The sequence below is a fragment of the Pempheris klunzingeri genome, chromosome 22 (genome assembly GCF_042242105.1).
Source record: "Pempheris klunzingeri isolate RE-2024b chromosome 22, fPemKlu1.hap1, whole genome shotgun sequence".
Taxonomy (NCBI): domain Eukaryota; kingdom Metazoa; phylum Chordata; class Actinopteri; order Acropomatiformes; family Pempheridae; genus Pempheris; species Pempheris klunzingeri.
The window spans coordinates 3,396,117-3,411,407 of NC_092033.1; the positions used below are offsets into that span (position 1 = coordinate 3,396,117).

General features: G+C 43.8%; 4 protein-coding genes across 5 annotated transcripts in view; 2 read left to right on the plus strand and 2 right to left on the minus strand.

The window, feature by feature from the left end:
* The first annotated feature begins 104 nt into the window (after positions 1 to 104).
* On the plus strand, positions 105 to 6,241 carry slc5a8 (solute carrier family 5 member 8). Its single transcript, XM_070853549.1, has 17 exons — positions 105 to 332; positions 548 to 667; positions 1,123 to 1,188; positions 1,286 to 1,337; positions 1,438 to 1,505; positions 1,603 to 1,641; positions 2,144 to 2,259; positions 2,714 to 2,854; positions 3,057 to 3,186; positions 3,404 to 3,492; positions 3,759 to 3,868; positions 3,980 to 4,047; positions 4,510 to 4,596; positions 5,256 to 5,470; positions 5,727 to 5,830; positions 5,950 to 6,038; positions 6,122 to 6,241. The coding sequence occupies exons 1-17, from the start codon at positions 105 to 107 to the stop codon at positions 6,239 to 6,241; spliced, it is 1,842 nt and encodes a 613-aa protein (XP_070709650.1).
* A 1,514-nt stretch (positions 6,242 to 7,755) lies between these two features.
* Positions 7,756 to 9,046, minus strand: lyrm5a (LYR motif containing 5a). 2 transcript variants are annotated; one of them, XM_070853550.1, is made up of 3 exons: positions 8,954 to 9,046; positions 8,635 to 8,707; positions 7,756 to 8,560 (listed from the first exon to the last, which is right to left on the minus strand). In XM_070853550.1, exons 2-3 carry the CDS (start codon positions 8,677 to 8,679, stop codon positions 8,348 to 8,350), a joined length of 258 nt encoding a protein of 85 aa, XP_070709651.1. In that variant the 5' UTR covers positions 8,680 to 8,707; positions 8,954 to 9,046; the 3' UTR covers positions 7,756 to 8,347. The 2 variants fall into 2 exon arrangements, with proteins under 2 accessions (XP_070709651.1, XP_070709652.1); XM_070853551.1 differs by having other exon boundaries at positions 8,635 to 8,704; positions 8,954 to 9,025.
* Positions 9,047 to 9,082: 36 nt separating this feature from the next.
* dnai7 (dynein axonemal intermediate chain 7) lies at positions 9,083 to 14,151 on the plus strand. The gene is made up of 16 exons (XM_070853548.1): positions 9,083 to 9,139; positions 9,655 to 9,739; positions 9,918 to 10,006; positions 10,124 to 10,228; positions 10,472 to 10,609; positions 10,683 to 10,817; positions 10,920 to 11,023; positions 11,122 to 11,280; positions 11,403 to 11,553; positions 11,635 to 11,725; positions 11,947 to 12,101; positions 12,194 to 12,353; positions 12,461 to 12,675; positions 12,764 to 12,922; positions 13,290 to 13,403; positions 13,813 to 14,151. Exons 1-16 carry the CDS (start codon positions 9,083 to 9,085, stop codon positions 14,086 to 14,088), a joined length of 2,193 nt encoding a protein of 730 aa, XP_070709649.1. The 3' UTR covers positions 14,089 to 14,151.
* A 105-nt stretch (positions 14,152 to 14,256) lies between these two features.
* Positions 14,257 to 15,291, minus strand: part of lrmp (lymphoid-restricted membrane protein) — a 29,728-nt gene continuing 28,693 nt past the window's right edge. The window contains exon 39 of the mRNA XM_070853547.1: positions 14,257 to 15,225. Within this exon, the coding sequence (XP_070709648.1) occupies positions 15,083 to 15,225 (143 nt within the window). The 3' untranslated portion in view covers positions 14,257 to 15,082. The remainder of the gene's footprint in view (positions 15,226 to 15,291) is intronic.

Below are 15,291 nucleotides of genomic sequence, written 5' to 3' on the forward strand. Positions count from 1 at the left end.
TCTTGAGTCAGAAGGTGCTGTATCAGGACTACCTGTTTCTTCCTCCATGAGTTCAAACCTTTCTGAGAACTTTTATTTCTAGTTTTGTTCTGACTTGACTGAACATGCCCGGGGACTCTCTGGCGGCCTTTGTGGTGGCAGACTATGTGGTGTTTGCTGTCTTGCTCGCACTGTCCGCTGCCGTCGGGGTCTACTACGCCTGGGTGGACAGGGGCCAGAGGAGCTCAGGGGACTTCTTAATGGGGGGGCGAAGAATGACGGCCCTGCCTGTCTCCCTGTCCCTGACCGCCAGCTTCATGTCGGCCATCACAGTGCTGTCCAACCCAGCTGAGGTAAGGCTACAGCAGGCTGTAACAAGGGACCATTTAGTGTATTTTTCACTCTGCAGGATGTGTTTTTAATCCTTTTTTGATTCAGAGATGTTAGACACAATGAAACGTGCGAGCATGTGAGCTGTAATTGAAAAGTTAAATTAATTTGGAGAAAATATAACTGCAAACTTTTCTTTAGATAACTAACATTAGTAATTCATATGATCCCTCTGCAGGTGTATCGCTATGGAGCCAGTATTGGACTTTTTGGTCTCTCCTATCTAGTGGCAATGGTGTTCACATCCGAGATCTTCCTCCCTGTGTTTTACAGGCTGGCCATCACCAGCACATATGAGGTGAGCATGGTGCGGTTTCTCCATTGTCTTCTATCCATAAAAATACTTCAAATGTTTTGTTTACCTGTAAAAGAAGAGAAACTGAGAAAAAACAAACAGATCTCAGACTGCTATGGGCTTACTGCACAAATAAAAAGGTTGGTATAAGATCACGTTTTTTTGCCCAGTCTGAGGTTGATATGGCCTGAAAAGTATGTTGAAATGGAGTCAGGTAAAGGTGACATGGGTGACAAGGGTGTGCAGGGCTGTAGGCTGCTGTAGAGTTTGAACTATAAGCAAAGGAAGGAGGTGGGTTAAGATAAAGCATCTCCTGTATGTACTATAAAAACTTGAGTTATGGGATATTGCGATAATGATAACTTGTTAAGATATGATTGAAAGGTATCACCTTCCTGATATTGACCTTTTACATAGTTATACATACGTGTTTCTGTCTGTATTGTGTCTCTGCTAAGTATCTGGAGCTGCGTTTCAACAGAGCAACCCGTCTGCTGGGAACGGTGCTCTTCATTGTTCAGACAGTGAGTAAGAAGCCACTCAACACACAATGACAGGGCTTTGATTTAACCTTCGAGAGGCAAACAGCAAAAAACTGTTATTTTTCTCTGTCTGTCTCAGATCCTCTACACTGGAATCGTCATTTACGCCCCAGCTCTTGCTTTAAACCAAGGTACGTTGGTCACATCCATGAAACGTTCCCGCTCGAGGGCTCTTAAAGCTGCTTGGTTTTGCTCGGCTGAGTGTGTCTGAAGCCCTCCCTCTCCCCGCAGTGACCGGTATGGATCTGTGGGGAGCGGTTGTTTCCACAGGCGTGGTCTGTACCTTTTACTGCACGATGGTGTGTAGCTAAACTCACATGTAATAGTTATTATCTTAATTCCTGGATTTTAATGCACAATAGACACGACACCTGTTTGTGGTCTGGGCTGTTACAGGGAGGCCTGAAGGCGGTGGTGTGGACTGATGTGATTCAGGTAGGGTTTGGATCTGCCAGGCTTGAGGGATTACTGAGCATGTGTCATATCTTTTTGTGGCTGTTCACTCGTGTTTCATACACAGCAGCTGTAGAAACTGATCCCCACTTGTACAAAAAATGGACACGTCATTATATATTTAATTTTAAAAAACCCAACATCACATAAAAATATACACTGTTGCCCATAAAGTTGGAATAAAATGTTTTTTTTACCTCTTCTCATGAAATGATTGTGACAATGTGATTTATTCTTGATAAATAAAGTGAATATCTTCTCAACTTTATTGATCAAACTCTTCCAAACATATCACAGTGAAACTTAAATCAACCTTTGCAAACTGTGTATTCAGGCTTTAACTAAATTGGGGGTATTGAACAGTGTATTATCCATTGACACTAGATTAAGTGCAACAAACTGGTGAAATCAGAGCCACCACGGGGACAAAAACAGGGTAGATTTAGTGAACAAGCTTAAAATGATCTGAACTTCTCCCCTGCAGCTCGGTGTCATGCTTGCAGGCTTCCTGTCTGTCGTCATCAGGTCTGTGGACTTACGAGGCGGAGTCCTGCCCATCATCTCAGATTCACAACGAGGAGGGAGACTCAACTTTTGGGAGTAAGTATGTTTCAGAGTTGAATGGCTCCATCTACCAGTGGGAGGAGGTTTAACATGCAGCAGAAGAGGTTCAGGAGCGTTCACAGAGGTCCCCATGCGACCGGACAGGAACATGTTGATATACTGTAATAAGTATTTTCTAAAGGTGCAGTACTATTCTTTTAGGTTTGAGACACAATCTGCTGTGTTTTCGATAATGAAACAGTCGAATCATTTGTTCTATCTGTCTCTCTCCAGGGTGCGGAAATGTTTAATCCATCAACTTTCAACATTTTTACTGTACAATTTAACAGGGCCCTCCTGAATGCACCATTTGTCCCGGTCTCTGTGAACGCTGTTTGCCAGAGAAACAAGCTCCAGAACCAAGGCACTGATTTCTGACAACAATTGAAAAGACTTTTAGCTTCCAAGTTTTTACTGAAATTCAACCTGCCATCTTTCTCTGTTTCGCCAGCTTTGACACCAACCCCCTGAGGAGACACACCTTCTGGACCATAACCATTGGGGGGGCATTTGTGTGGACCAGTATCTATGGGATCAACCAGGCCCAGGTTCAGAGATACATCTCCTGCAAGAGCATCACTCATGCCAGACTGTGAGTCCACTTTCACATGATAAATGATGTAATAATGATGAATTTAAATTAGACATATAAGAGTTTTTGCATTTTAAACATCCCCACATGCATTGTTTGGAATAGTGTATGTTACTTAATACACGTCTGTTCATCATTTTCGGATGTGTTTACATGTTTTTGTCCATGTTTTCTTTGCGTGTGTGTGTTTTTCTGTTTTCAGATCTCTGTACATCAACCTAGTAGGCCTGCTGTTCATCTTGCTGTGTTCAGTGTTTGCAGGGTTGTGCCTATTCTCAGTCTATAAAAACTGCGATCCGTGGACCGCTGGACTGGTTTCTGCCCCTGATCAGGTGCGATGGAGGCATAGCTGAGAGTTAGGATGAACAGTGTGTTGTCAAAACACACACATGTGCAGCAGTACACATGACGAAAGAAAGTAACTGAGTTTGTGCTTGTGCTCTTTTGTGTGCATGTGTGTGTGAGAGACCAAGATGGTTCAACAGAGACAAGCACATTGACTGAAGCTCCTGATCTCACATGTTAATGCAGTGTCACCCTCCTCTGTAGTTGATGCCATATTTGGTGATGGACATCTTGGGAGACTACCCCGGCCTCCCTGGACTGTTTGTGGCAGCTGCATATAGCGGCTCTCTAAGGTTAAGACATTATTTAACATTGCAGTTACTTGAACTCAAACACTGAGAAAGCTTTGTGTGTTGTTTACCACCTTTTTCTAGCAGTTATTGTAGAACATGTATAGGCTGTGTAAGCTTTACCACATCTGCTTTAATTTCTTCACATATAACTTCTTTGATCAGATCGTGTTCATTACAATGAGGTGGGACTAACATGAAAAAGGTGTTTGTACGATGGTTCTTCTTTGACTAAACTGTGTGTGATTTTAGTGTCATTTCCACCCCAGCACAGTGTCTTCCAGCATCAATGCACTGGCTACGGTGACAGTGGAGGATCTGATCAGACCGTACACTAACATGTCTGAGAAACACCTGTCCTGGACCTCTAAAGGACTCAGTGAGTGGACCGTCCTCATGTGCACTTTTTCACCTGTGCACCTGAGTCCAGGCACCATTAGGTGGTAATTAAGGATGAGAACCTCAAAGTCTTCTCCGCTGTTGGTTGCAGGTCTCGTATATGGGGTTTTATGTATTGGAATGGCTGGACTGGCTTCGCTCATGGGAGGGATCTTGCAGGTAGAGTGAAGCTCCACAGCATCTGATTAAACAAAACCTAAAATATCGGGTGTATATGATCGCTAAATATAAGTTTGGTAAATAACAACAGCAACAATAATGATAATAATAAGAGATCGTAAAGGTTTGTGACTCTGAAGGCTCGGCCTCCTCTGGTTTTCAGCCTTGACCAAGGAATTTTGTAACATGCTTTAAAAGTAATCATTACAATTTCAAAATCAATTCTTAAACATGCAGGTAACCAGTGTAGAGCTGATACAATAGCTGTCATGAGGGATCCTCTATTGGCTGCAGGATTATCAACACGTTAGGAAAGGTTGTATTGAGTGAAACAGAAAGAACTCAAGCTTGAATGACTGACTTTACCTGCTGATCAAAGTTAAGTCGCAGGCTTTAGTAGGAGGTTTATGATTTATTATACGGATGAACTCTTGATTGATTGATATGTTCTTCTTTAAACAGGCAGTCATCAGTATATTTGGGGTCATTGGAGGTCCTTTACTGGGCCTTTTTACACTGGGTATCCTCTGTCCATTTGCCAACTCCTCAGTAAGTCTGTCCTCATTTTTGTTTTGTTGTTGCTGTGATTCACATGCTAATATTAACAAAGGACATTAGTCCAGCATAGTGAATGAATTTAACTCCTGGGAGAATAAATAACTTTATTATTTATCCTATAAAAAGCCTCAAAAATACTGGCTAACGTTTGTGTGAAGTCACCAGGTCTGAAATATCTTTTCTCCTTTAGATTAGCAGCACAACTCCCCAATTTATACATTACCACCCCTTATAAATGCCCTTAACCTTGTGTCACATGGTTTGAGCGTGTGAGCATTTGGGCCATCCTGCTGAACAAAACTGACACATGGAGATGTGTGTGCGTGCTCGGACAGATGGTTTTGTAAGTTCAGTGTGGTAATGTTTTGCACACTGCAAGATAGACACGTGGGACCTCTAGGGTTTCCTCTGGCTTGCTTATCATTGGCTGGGTACGGACGGGTGACAAATCAAAGGAAAAACCCAAATAAATGAACATAGAAACATAATGAATGCAGGTAATTCCACACAAGTTTGATGAGAATGAAAATTATTTGAATTATTCTACAGTCCTTTAGAAGAAAGGCTTCATACTGACAGGACTCAGTATGTCAAACGTTCACGTGGGCTCGCTGCTTGCAGCTCTAATCAGTGATTAAAATGTGTTCTAGGGAGCTCTGTCAGGTCTTCTGTCAGGGTTGGTTGTGTCTCTGTGGGTGTGCGTAGGAGCTCTGGTATACCCCCCTCCTCCTGAGATGACCCGACCTCTGCCACTGACCACTGAGGGCTGTAACTTCACCACCGACAGCCTCAACTGGACCTCCACTGCTCTGCCAACACAGCTAAGCTTCATCCCCACAGCCCCGATACACAACACTGATGGAAAGTGAGTGTGTAACTGGCAGAACGTTGTAATATGAAGTCAGTAAGATGATGTATGTTAATATTGAGTTCATGGAAAACAAGTGAAAAAACTGTGTCCATGTAGTAACGCAGAGTAAATTAGCTTTAAGCAGCCCTGAATAAACCGGCCTTGTTTGTCTGAATCTCTGCTGGAAAGTCCGATCGTGAGGAAGAATTTAAAAATGGTGATGTAACAGTTCCTTTATGTAACATGTACTATTTTCTCCCACCTGCAGCAGGCCTCTGTTGGCAGATACCTGGTACTCTCTGTCCTACCTTTACTTCAGTCCTATTGGAACCATAATAACTATCAGTGTGGGACTGTTAGTCAGCCTCTTCACAGGTAAATAACATATGTTCTCTTACATAAATGACATAATTGTGACTAGAACACTATGTTTGCTGTGAGCTTCACAGTTCTTGATGTGTTTTTTTTTTTTGTCTTCTGAATGTACATTTCAGGGAGCTTGAAGCTGAAGGTGGAATCAAGGCTTACATTAATGAAAGAAGACCCAACTCTCTATCACCTGTTCAAGTGTTTCAAAGACAGAGTAAGTGCTGCAGCAAGGAAACAGTGTCAAATGCTACTGACTAACAGCTGCTGACTGTGTGGTTTGTGCTCTTCTGTTTTGAGGTCATGAGAAGAACAGGAAAGCTCGACTTGACGAAGGGCAGAGAGAAGAAATTTGGCAACACTAATCCTGCTTTCTGCAACATTGAGTTGGATCCAACAAAAAGCAGCATTTCCACATGAAATGCAACTAATGTTTGTGATATAATTTCTGGATTAAATCAGTTTTTTCTACTGTCTAATGAAGGACGGAATTCGTTTGACTCTCTGTAATTAGTTATAATGTAAAATATCACTGCTTTTGGGGTAATTGTTACCTGAGCGTGCAGAGGACTTTATTATCACTCCTGATTCCCAGCCTGCACCCTGGCCTGTTAACCACCAGCCGACTGGCCTCCAGCCTGCATGTCACTGCCCCTCAGAGTGGCCCAGCCTAAGACATCGACGCCCTGCCTCATGCCCCCATTCTTCAGCTATCAGACCACGTGCCCCTTCCACCCCCACCTCCTCACCTACAGTACAACTCATTTATTCACCAGCCACTATTCTGTGCACCTCAAACCTGTTCCCTGGGCTTTGACCACTCTGAGGGTAAAACAGCAAATCTGACACCTGCGGTCATTTATGTGTGTATTACTTCTCCCTGTCTGCCACAGATCCTTCAAACTGGACTTGTCATTTCTGCAGCAGTTCTTACTTTAAACCAAGATACACTGATTTCAGCCCACATCCATCTGTCACATTTCACATTAAATTCCTCCATGAGGGCAGTTAAAGCCTCCTGCGTGATTGTTTCTGTCCCTCTTTAGTTACTGATATGGATTTCTGGGGTGGAATTACTTCAATAGGCACTGTCTGTACCCCTTCCTGCACATTAGTGAGTAAATATATACAATAACGTACTAAAGTATGTACTCAAAAGACAGCATTACTTAAAAATCCAACTATGTTAAGATACTGGGCACCAGGATGTCATGGGACTCTGGTGGCTGGCTCCTCTGTGGTAGGAGACTCTCTGGTGTTTTTCTCGTGCTGGTGGTGTCTCCTGGTATTGGGGTCTACTACAGCTGAGTGAACGGGGGCCTGGGAAGCTCTAGGGACTTCCTGACAGGGAGCCACAGTCTGACAGCTCTGTCTGTCTATCGGCTACATGTCAGCTAATGTAGTGCTGGTCAACCCAGCCGAGGTAAGATTACTGCTGGAGTCCAGATCCAAAAATATCACTTGCCTCAAGGTCATTTTGTCTCTGATCCAGCCTGTGTGTTGGTGAAACAAGAGAAACCTTTAGCAATGTGGTGACATGTTGTTCACCTGCCTGGCTGGCACGAAGAGCTTTTAAGAGATAACATACAGTTTGTGTTCTCCTACTGCTTTGTAATGAGCTTCAACATATTTTGATCTGCTCTTTTGTGCTCTGTATTTGAGATATTAATGAAAGAGGACAACTCTCTTACCTATTCAACCTCAAGACAAGTGTAGCAGCAGTGAAACAGTATGAAAAGCTATAAATTGTTCATAACTGCTGATAGCTGCTTTATGCTTCTCCCCCTTCAGGTTATGAAGAGAAAACCTCGACCTTAGAGAACTGCAGCCGCACACTTTTGGTTTGCTGTGTTATTTCTAACATGTTTGTCAGTTCTTGACTCAATCTCACACAAGCAATGGCAGAAAATGAGCTATTAAAAAAAATGCTGCTGTGGTTTCATAACATTTATTACAACAGAGGATATGACAGTTTTGAAATATCACTAGTTTCCTCTCTTATAGTGCATTGATACATAGTCATGTACATTCACTCTCAATCAAGAAATGTGACCATGTATTTACAAATATATACACTGAAATACTTTGGACAACATGATTCGCTCAGTCTGATCCCAGCAGTTTATCACAGACCACTGGCAGGTCTGCAACTGTATAAAGATCAAAATCTACAATAAATTAACTAATGATAATCTGCCAGCGGGTCTACATGTTACGGTCCAGAGTAACAACTGTTCAAGGGGCGAACAAATGATATCAACATATATACAGGATTTGTTAATTAAAACACTGGCCTTTGAGGTGCAGCACGAGTATAAAAATACAAAGCACATTTTGTAACAGTGCCATTATCGTCGCTTTCTGGCACTTCTGACCAATGGATCTTGAATCTTTGCTGTGTTTCTCTCATTCATAAAAAGGTGCAGATGTGTAAGTAACAGGCTTCATATGATACACTAAGTATTGACACACTGACTGTACTTTCCTCACAGAAGGCTAATTTGGTGGTGCTGTCTATGAGTGTAATCATTTCTCTGGTTCATAATACCTCTTCTTCATGGCTCGATATTTCCTGAGGAAATAGAGAGCCTCCAGCTCCTTGATGACAAAGTCGCCACGGGCCACCAGCTGTTTAATCTTTTCGGGGTCTGTCACGTCTTTATTCTTCATGAAAGCGGACTTCAGGCGCTCTCGGAAGTAGGCTGACCCCTTTGGGTATTCACGGCCGAGGTACAGCAGCTTTGGGAGGACGAGAAACACATTTAAAACCACTTGTAAATGAATAAATGTTTGTGACTAACTGCTTCACTTACGTTTTTGTACAGCCTCATGACCTGACCCCTTAAATGGTTGGCCATGTCAGAAACGAGCTGGACCTTCACGCTACTGAAACGAGAAGAAAATGAAAGAGAAACTGTCCGTAAGTAATAAATAAGACAATTGGCAAGAGCCCAAAAGATAGAAGAGTTACGACAACTAATGGATCATCTGTGGGCTTAGCTAGCTACAGCTGGCTAGCTAGTTAGCCTCTTATTTAGCATTTAACACACACTGCATTTATCACACACTCTACCAAAAAACATATTAGCCTACATTCACGTATACACGTGTTATTTTGTTGGGTGGACTTACTCAAGCAGTACGATAATGAAGAGACGTCTACTTTTCTTTGTCCTTCTTCGGGCTAACACAGTGTGCAGTAAGTGCACACATTGTCGTATGTCGTTTCGTTGTGTCGCAAATAAAAACAGACCACCGCGCATGCGTGAGCGTTTCCATGGTGACCCGGACGCTGTAGCGCTTTTTCTTTTTAGCATGGTTAGTTTTCATGTTTTTATTTCGAGAAAATTACCCTGTTTAGCCTTCAAAGTGTTCATATTCAACCGGCTTAATTTAATTTGAAGTAAAGTGAATTGTTTTAAAACGTAGACAGTAAGGCTAAAGCTAACATAGGATAGTAAATACAGTACAATACCGCGACTAGCTAAACTGCTGCTCCTCATTTTAAAGCTCTTTCTTCTCTTCATTTTCTTACCTTGTGCCTTCAATTCGTGTTTTAAACCTTCTTTAACTGTTTCTGCCATGTTTTCTCCTGTGAATGATAGCCGCCCAAGACAGGAAAGGTATGAGCAAAAGTCAGTCAGCACACTTAGCAGTAGTTTTACATCAGCCTGGTTACCATAGGTAAGTTATGTTATGTAGTTGAAGACATGTGGAGGATAGAGTATACCGTCCTACTAACAAACTGATGGTCACTGTGTGTACCCACCCTTTTCCTCAGTGTAGTTATCCCTGTTAAACCCTAATTTATAAAATATTGTGCTGGTTTCAAGTCATCCAAAAAGGGACGTAAGCTGACCAAAGCTCAGAAGGCAAAGCAGCAGGAGGAAGAGGAGGAGAGGAGGCTGCGAGAGGAAGGTAATCCAGATATTTGTGTCTATAAACCTAAACTGCATTCGACATGATGCATCCAACTCTGCAGAACCTTTCTGATCAACAGTAATCTGCCTAACAATCATTTTTTAACATCTACCAAGCACTGTTTAGGAATAAAGGAGGCCCCTGCAGCTTTAGGATATGTGCTTTTGCTTTATAGAGGAGGCCCGTCTGCAAGCAGAGAAAGAAGAGCAGGACAGATTGGAAAGAGAGAGAAAGAAGAAGGAGCTAGAAAGGCTTGAGTTAAAGGTAAGATGTTACTCGTGTTACTGACGCAGTGAATGCTTGTGAGAGTGAATACACACCCTGTTGTCTTGACTGTGGTCATACTGCTTTGCACTGTTCATGGGTGTCTTTTGCTGGCAGGACCAAGAGCGCAGAGAAGATGAGCTCAACGAACTCCGCCATCTACTGGAGGAGAATCATACTGCTGTGACCAAATGGAAAATCGAGGCTGTGGAGAAAGCCAAGGTGTTCTTCCTGACCAAACAGTGCAACAATGATTAGAATGAAATACTTTTCTCCTATTCATACTCAAGCAGACAAGACTACAAATGACAAAACTGTGTCATTTTGTCCCTGTCCAGACTGAATGAATGCAAAATAATCTACTACTTAAAATAACCTGATCAGACATTCTTACCTTCCCTTCAAAGCACCACTTGCAGATTTCTTCTGGCTGGCAGTAACACACTTTATGCTGTTTGTGCCCAGTGGGAGCGATACATGCGTTGTGATGGTACTCCGGACCCAGCAGTACAGCAGGATATTAACACATATATCAGCTTGTGGAGAGATGACCCAGAGGTCAACATCACAATGGTGCTCAAGCAATGTAACCTCGCTCTGCAGGTGTGTATTTTACGTGTACATGTGCATTTTAGGGCTACCTTATCTGTGAGCAATTAAATATTGTCCCTTATAGCTGATTGAGGAGCTGGAAGGTCTGCTCAGAGATGTTACACAGCCTGAAGAGGGGCAGAAGTACCAGGAGGCTCTCATAAATTTGCAGGAGCTTATTCACTCTAAACACCACCTCACCACCGAAGAGATCCTCAAGGTACAAGAATCGAAGTTCTACTTGTGCTTTTTAGTATTTTGCAAGGTCGCAACACAAGATGTGCAAACACTTTTTTTGTGTTGCGTGTCCCCCTGGTCACAGAGGGCCAGTGAGAACACCGACACTGAGACGGGCAACATGCAGACGATGGTCAAAGATGACAACATAACACTGTGTCTCTGGGCCAACCTCAAGAAGAATCCCAGGTTTGTGAAGGAGATACAAGAGCATAATAGGAACATTCATATTTAGCAGGAAGCGCATGTATCAAGTAATTATCTTTGCTTCTTATGGGTCTGTTCAGGTTTAAAGGTTTAAACTTTGAAGAGGCAGGCCTGGGCTTTGAGATTCACAAACAGCTGGCTGTGAGCGATATCGCTGTACGGATCCTCCACACACATTATGACCACCTGTCCTTGCTTGCCAGGATGGCTCACCTGAGAATACACACACCCAGCCACAGGTACTTATCTGGTAGCGCTCTTACCACTGCTGATACAGCTAATGTTAGCATTACTTCAAATATGTTAAGGTTAATGCTGGTGATGCCAATCATGCCCTTTTTGCTCATTTGTTTGGCTCCAGGTCTCTTGCAGGCAGTGAAGAGGTTCCAGCAGACACTGATATCCCCGAGCAGGGGGAGATAAAAGGAGAGGAGGTGAGAGAAGACAGCGAGACGCAGCAGCAGAGAGGGGACGAGGAGGTGCAGTCCATCCAAGGGCTTGAAGGGACGAAGGTAAGTTTAAAGAAAGACTTCACATCATCTGGGGTTAATAAATTCAATGTGATGTTTTCATTCTGACGGTGTATCTCACAGAGTGCAGCCAGTCTACAGTCGAGGAGGAGCAGTGCCCATCCTCCAGAGGACCAAGGGAGCCAGATTCAGACTCAGATGGAGGCACTTGGTGGTAAGATGGCCGGCCTGACACTTCCTGACGCTCCAAATGACAACACACCGAATTTAAACCTGCTGACACTGAACATTGTTAACACATCTTTTGATACGTGGACTATCACACATTGCCTGCATCAATAATTGTTAAAACAACAGGACTAAATCAACTTCAGGAAGACAAAAAAACGTATTTGTCCACAGTGGAATTAACTAACAGCTCCTCCTCCATCTCAGATGACCCACTGACCCCAGTGCAGCTGACAATGATGGGCCGCGGTGTCCAGGTGGTGGACTTAATGCAGTACACACCTCTGGGTGGAGTCTTCTACTATGATGTGTTTCACCTCCCACCACAAGCCCACCAGATCAACGGCTGGGAAATGAGACAGGTAGATAGAAAAAGGGCTTCAAGGCTGTTTAAACCAGGACCAGCAGGTAAAGTTGACCTAATAAAACACCTTCCATGTCCATGTTTTTCTAGCTGTTGGACACAGGGCTACAGGTGTTCCCCTATACCATGGAGAAGTCTAGCTTAGATGACAACGAAGCTTCGTCTAGCCCTGCTATTGGTGTGTCTGTGACACTGCCTGACTCTGTTGTCTTCTTAGAAACTCCCCAAGTCGCTCGCTGGGATGCTGCAGGTAGGGCGGACAGCAACACATGCTGCGTAGAATAAATCAAATAAAAAAGTCAAGTGATTTGGAGTTGACAGATCTGTCTTGGACATTTAAACTGGTATTTCATCCAGGAAAGTACTGGAGGATGGATGGCATCACTGACGTCTCCTATGAGGAGGCGGAGGCCAAGATCTCCTTCAAGATGGACTCCTTCCAGGCCTTTGTGCTGATGCAGGAAACTTATGCCAACCTTCCCTTCCATGGCTGGGAGCTCAGGCCATTGGGTCCAGACTCAGCTCTTTTCACCATCAATGGGGCACTCATCGACCTCAGCATCGTGATCCAGGTAGGAGACTGGGCAGTACAGTACACACACAGGAGAAGAATGAATCAGGAGACGTAGATTGACAGTTGTTTTGTTATTTGACCAACAGGGTAATCAGTGTATGTTGCACTCAGAACAAGAGAGAGGGCTCTCTCATCTCACAGGGAAGTGGATGAGTGGCCCCGCCCTGCAGAGAGCAATGCTCAAAACAGGGATCAACATCTTTGTGAATGAGTACACGGACAAGTACGTCAGCACCTACAGCAAGGTTGGCATCTTTTACTCGTTGGCTTTTAGAATATAAGAACAAGGCAGTAGATTTGAGCCACGGCTTTTATTTGATTATTCACACTGAGCTGAAGGCACAAATTAGTGTTGCAGCATAGTGTCTGGCATGCATCCACATACCGGTGTCAGTGTGAGAATGACTGGAAGCATCCACTTCCTTCCAAGCATCATTTGAAATAAATGTCAAATGTTTATTTATTTTTTTGAAGTTTGCTTGGCAGTAGTTCACAAAAGTCACATTTTGATTGGCATTCAATCTCACACATGCTGCTTAAGCAGTCATACTGTTGGACTGAAAAGTGATAAACAGTGGTCTGAATGTGCGGTGTGCTTTCGCTCCTCTTCAGGACCCACTCACAGAACACGCTGCCTACGAACAAATGGCCCTCTTTGCCTCTGCCTGCGCTTTCTCACGGAGCAACTGGAATGCCAAATGTGGAGCCGAGCATCTGGTCATGCAGGTATTCTCACTCACATGAATTTATGGCTTATTGATTTGGCATTTACACCGTTTTTCTACCATTGTGGAATGACCTACTCCCCATTCCTCACACATGGAAGCACCAATCACGTGCAGACATTCATCCCAACCACTTCCACACTGGCGCTGTGACAAACAACTAGGTGTTGTGCCTCCACTGCATCCTTAACACAAGCAGATTTGACATTTACACATCCATAGACAAGGCAAGCCGGAGCAGAGAGGTGTAATCTTTTCAGAATGATTAAGAAGAAAGTTATGTAGCACCACACAGAGTGTTCTCTCTAGAAGATAGAGGTTATTATGAGTGGACAGACAAGGAAAGGAAGGAAAACCCAATCCAAGACACCAAAATTACTTTAGATTCCTGTTTTCCTCTCCTCTGCCAGGTGTGTGAACACCACGGCCCTGACCCTGTGCCTGAGGCGTCGTGGAGTCTCTACCTGCTGGGCGCTCAGAGGAGTCAGAAGCTGGAAATCACCGACAAGAGCGAGGCTTTCTCTCCAGACCTTTATCCCGGCAGTGAGTTTCATTCCACCTTCATCCACATGCTCCAGGACGGCATGAGCACCGATGGCATAGCCAGGACCAGAGAATCCAGCTATGTGTTTGTTGACACAGTACAGAGTCTGCTCTGTGCCACCAGGCCACTGATGTATTCATGACCAAATTAAGCATAAAACACCTGAATTTTAAATGTGCACATAAGAACACACTTCTTCTATTGTAGAATTGGCTACTTTATTTGTGCAAAGTTTCACTCATCATCTTTGGAACATACAAAAGTGTATGAAGTTGAAAACAGTGACAACCACAGCAAGAACTTTGAGAAAAATAAAACCTTTGGTGTTAAGATGATAACAATGTAGAATTATAACTTAACAAAAATAAACAGATATTCACAGCCCCCACTCAAAACTAACAAACACATAAATACAGATTTCAAAAATTTAAAAACACGTAAAATGAAAGATTTATTACCAGTGTTTGTAGACTTAAGTTATAAAACGTCCTCTGCAACTTATGAGGAAATGAATGGAAAAATTCCATTAAAAAGGCTGGCGGTCCCCGGTTTCCTCAAGTGCATGAAATGTGTTTAAAAAGCCACGTGGCCCGGTTGAAGCCATCCTCCATGATGTTTGTCAATGGAAAACTGCACAGCGGCCCATTGGTGCATCAGCGCCATCACTGTGATGAAGATGTGACATGATTGGTCAGCGTTGTGCCGGCTCTGATGACTCATCAAGCCTGATGTGGCAGATTGTGTTGAGTCCGTGTAGACAGCACTGACAGGAAAACTGCATCGTAATGTGTTAAGGACATCGGTTGCCACAACCTGTAACTGCTTCTCTTAAAACACAGACACACACACACACACACACACACACACACACGCGCACACGCACACGCACACGCACACGCACACGCACACACACACACACACAGACTAACTAATTTAGCAAACGTGATGTGATGCATAAAATCCTCCATAGGGTTAACTATCCCCTGAGGCCTGGCCTGTGCCGTCAATGTGAGTCTTGTTTTAAGAATCTTCAGGCACCAGTAAAAATCCCAACAGCCTCTGCTCAGGAGTGGTACACTGTACTTCCTTCATCACCGCACATGGGCAGTAACATCATCCACCCCGGGTCTCAGGGGCTAGACGGGGGGCTGTCCGTTGTGCCGGAGCCCTGCGTAGGGCCACAGCAGCTGCTGGATGGTCATCCAGGAGTCCCCGGTCCCCACAGGGGCTGCGTCTACCACTGGCTGCATCACCAGGCTGGCCAGCAGTGCCAAGAGACCTGCAGGGGAACCAGGAATATCTACATTAAAGGAACAGCTGCATCATTGTGGCTTGAACATGTCTG

What these genes read in the sequence shown, in the direction of transcription:
- slc5a8 (XM_070853549.1), top strand. Translation starts at nt 105, where the DNA reads ATGCCCGGGGACTCTCTGGCGGCCTTTGTGGTGGCAGACTATGTGGTG. An exon ending in GCATATAGCGGCTCTCTAAG is followed by an intron (nt 3,493 to 3,758) that starts GTTAAGACATTA and finishes TTTCCACCCCAG; the next exon opens with CACAGTGTCTTCCAGCATCA. An exon ending in ATACACAACACTGATGGAAA is followed by an intron (nt 5,471 to 5,726) that starts GTGAGTGTGTAA and finishes CACCTGCAGCAG; the next exon opens with GCCTCTGTTGGCAGATACCT.
- lyrm5a (XM_070853550.1), bottom strand. Translation starts at nt 8,679, where the DNA reads ATGGCCAACCATTTAAGGGGTCAGGTCATGAGGCTGTACAAAAAC. An exon ending in TCATGAGGCTGTACAAAAAC is followed by an intron (nt 8,561 to 8,634) that starts GTAAGTGAAGCA and finishes GTCCTCCCAAAG; the next exon opens with CTGCTGTACCTCGGCCGTGA.
- dnai7 (XM_070853548.1), top strand. Translation starts at nt 9,083, where the DNA reads ATGCGTGAGCGTTTCCATGGTGACCCGGACGCTGTAGCGCTTTTTCTT. An exon ending in AATGTAACCTCGCTCTGCAG is followed by an intron (nt 10,610 to 10,682) that starts GTGTGTATTTTA and finishes TGTCCCTTATAG; the next exon opens with CTGATTGAGGAGCTGGAAGG. An exon ending in ACCTCAGCATCGTGATCCAG is followed by an intron (nt 12,676 to 12,763) that starts GTAGGAGACTGG and finishes TTTGACCAACAG; the next exon opens with GGTAATCAGTGTATGTTGCA.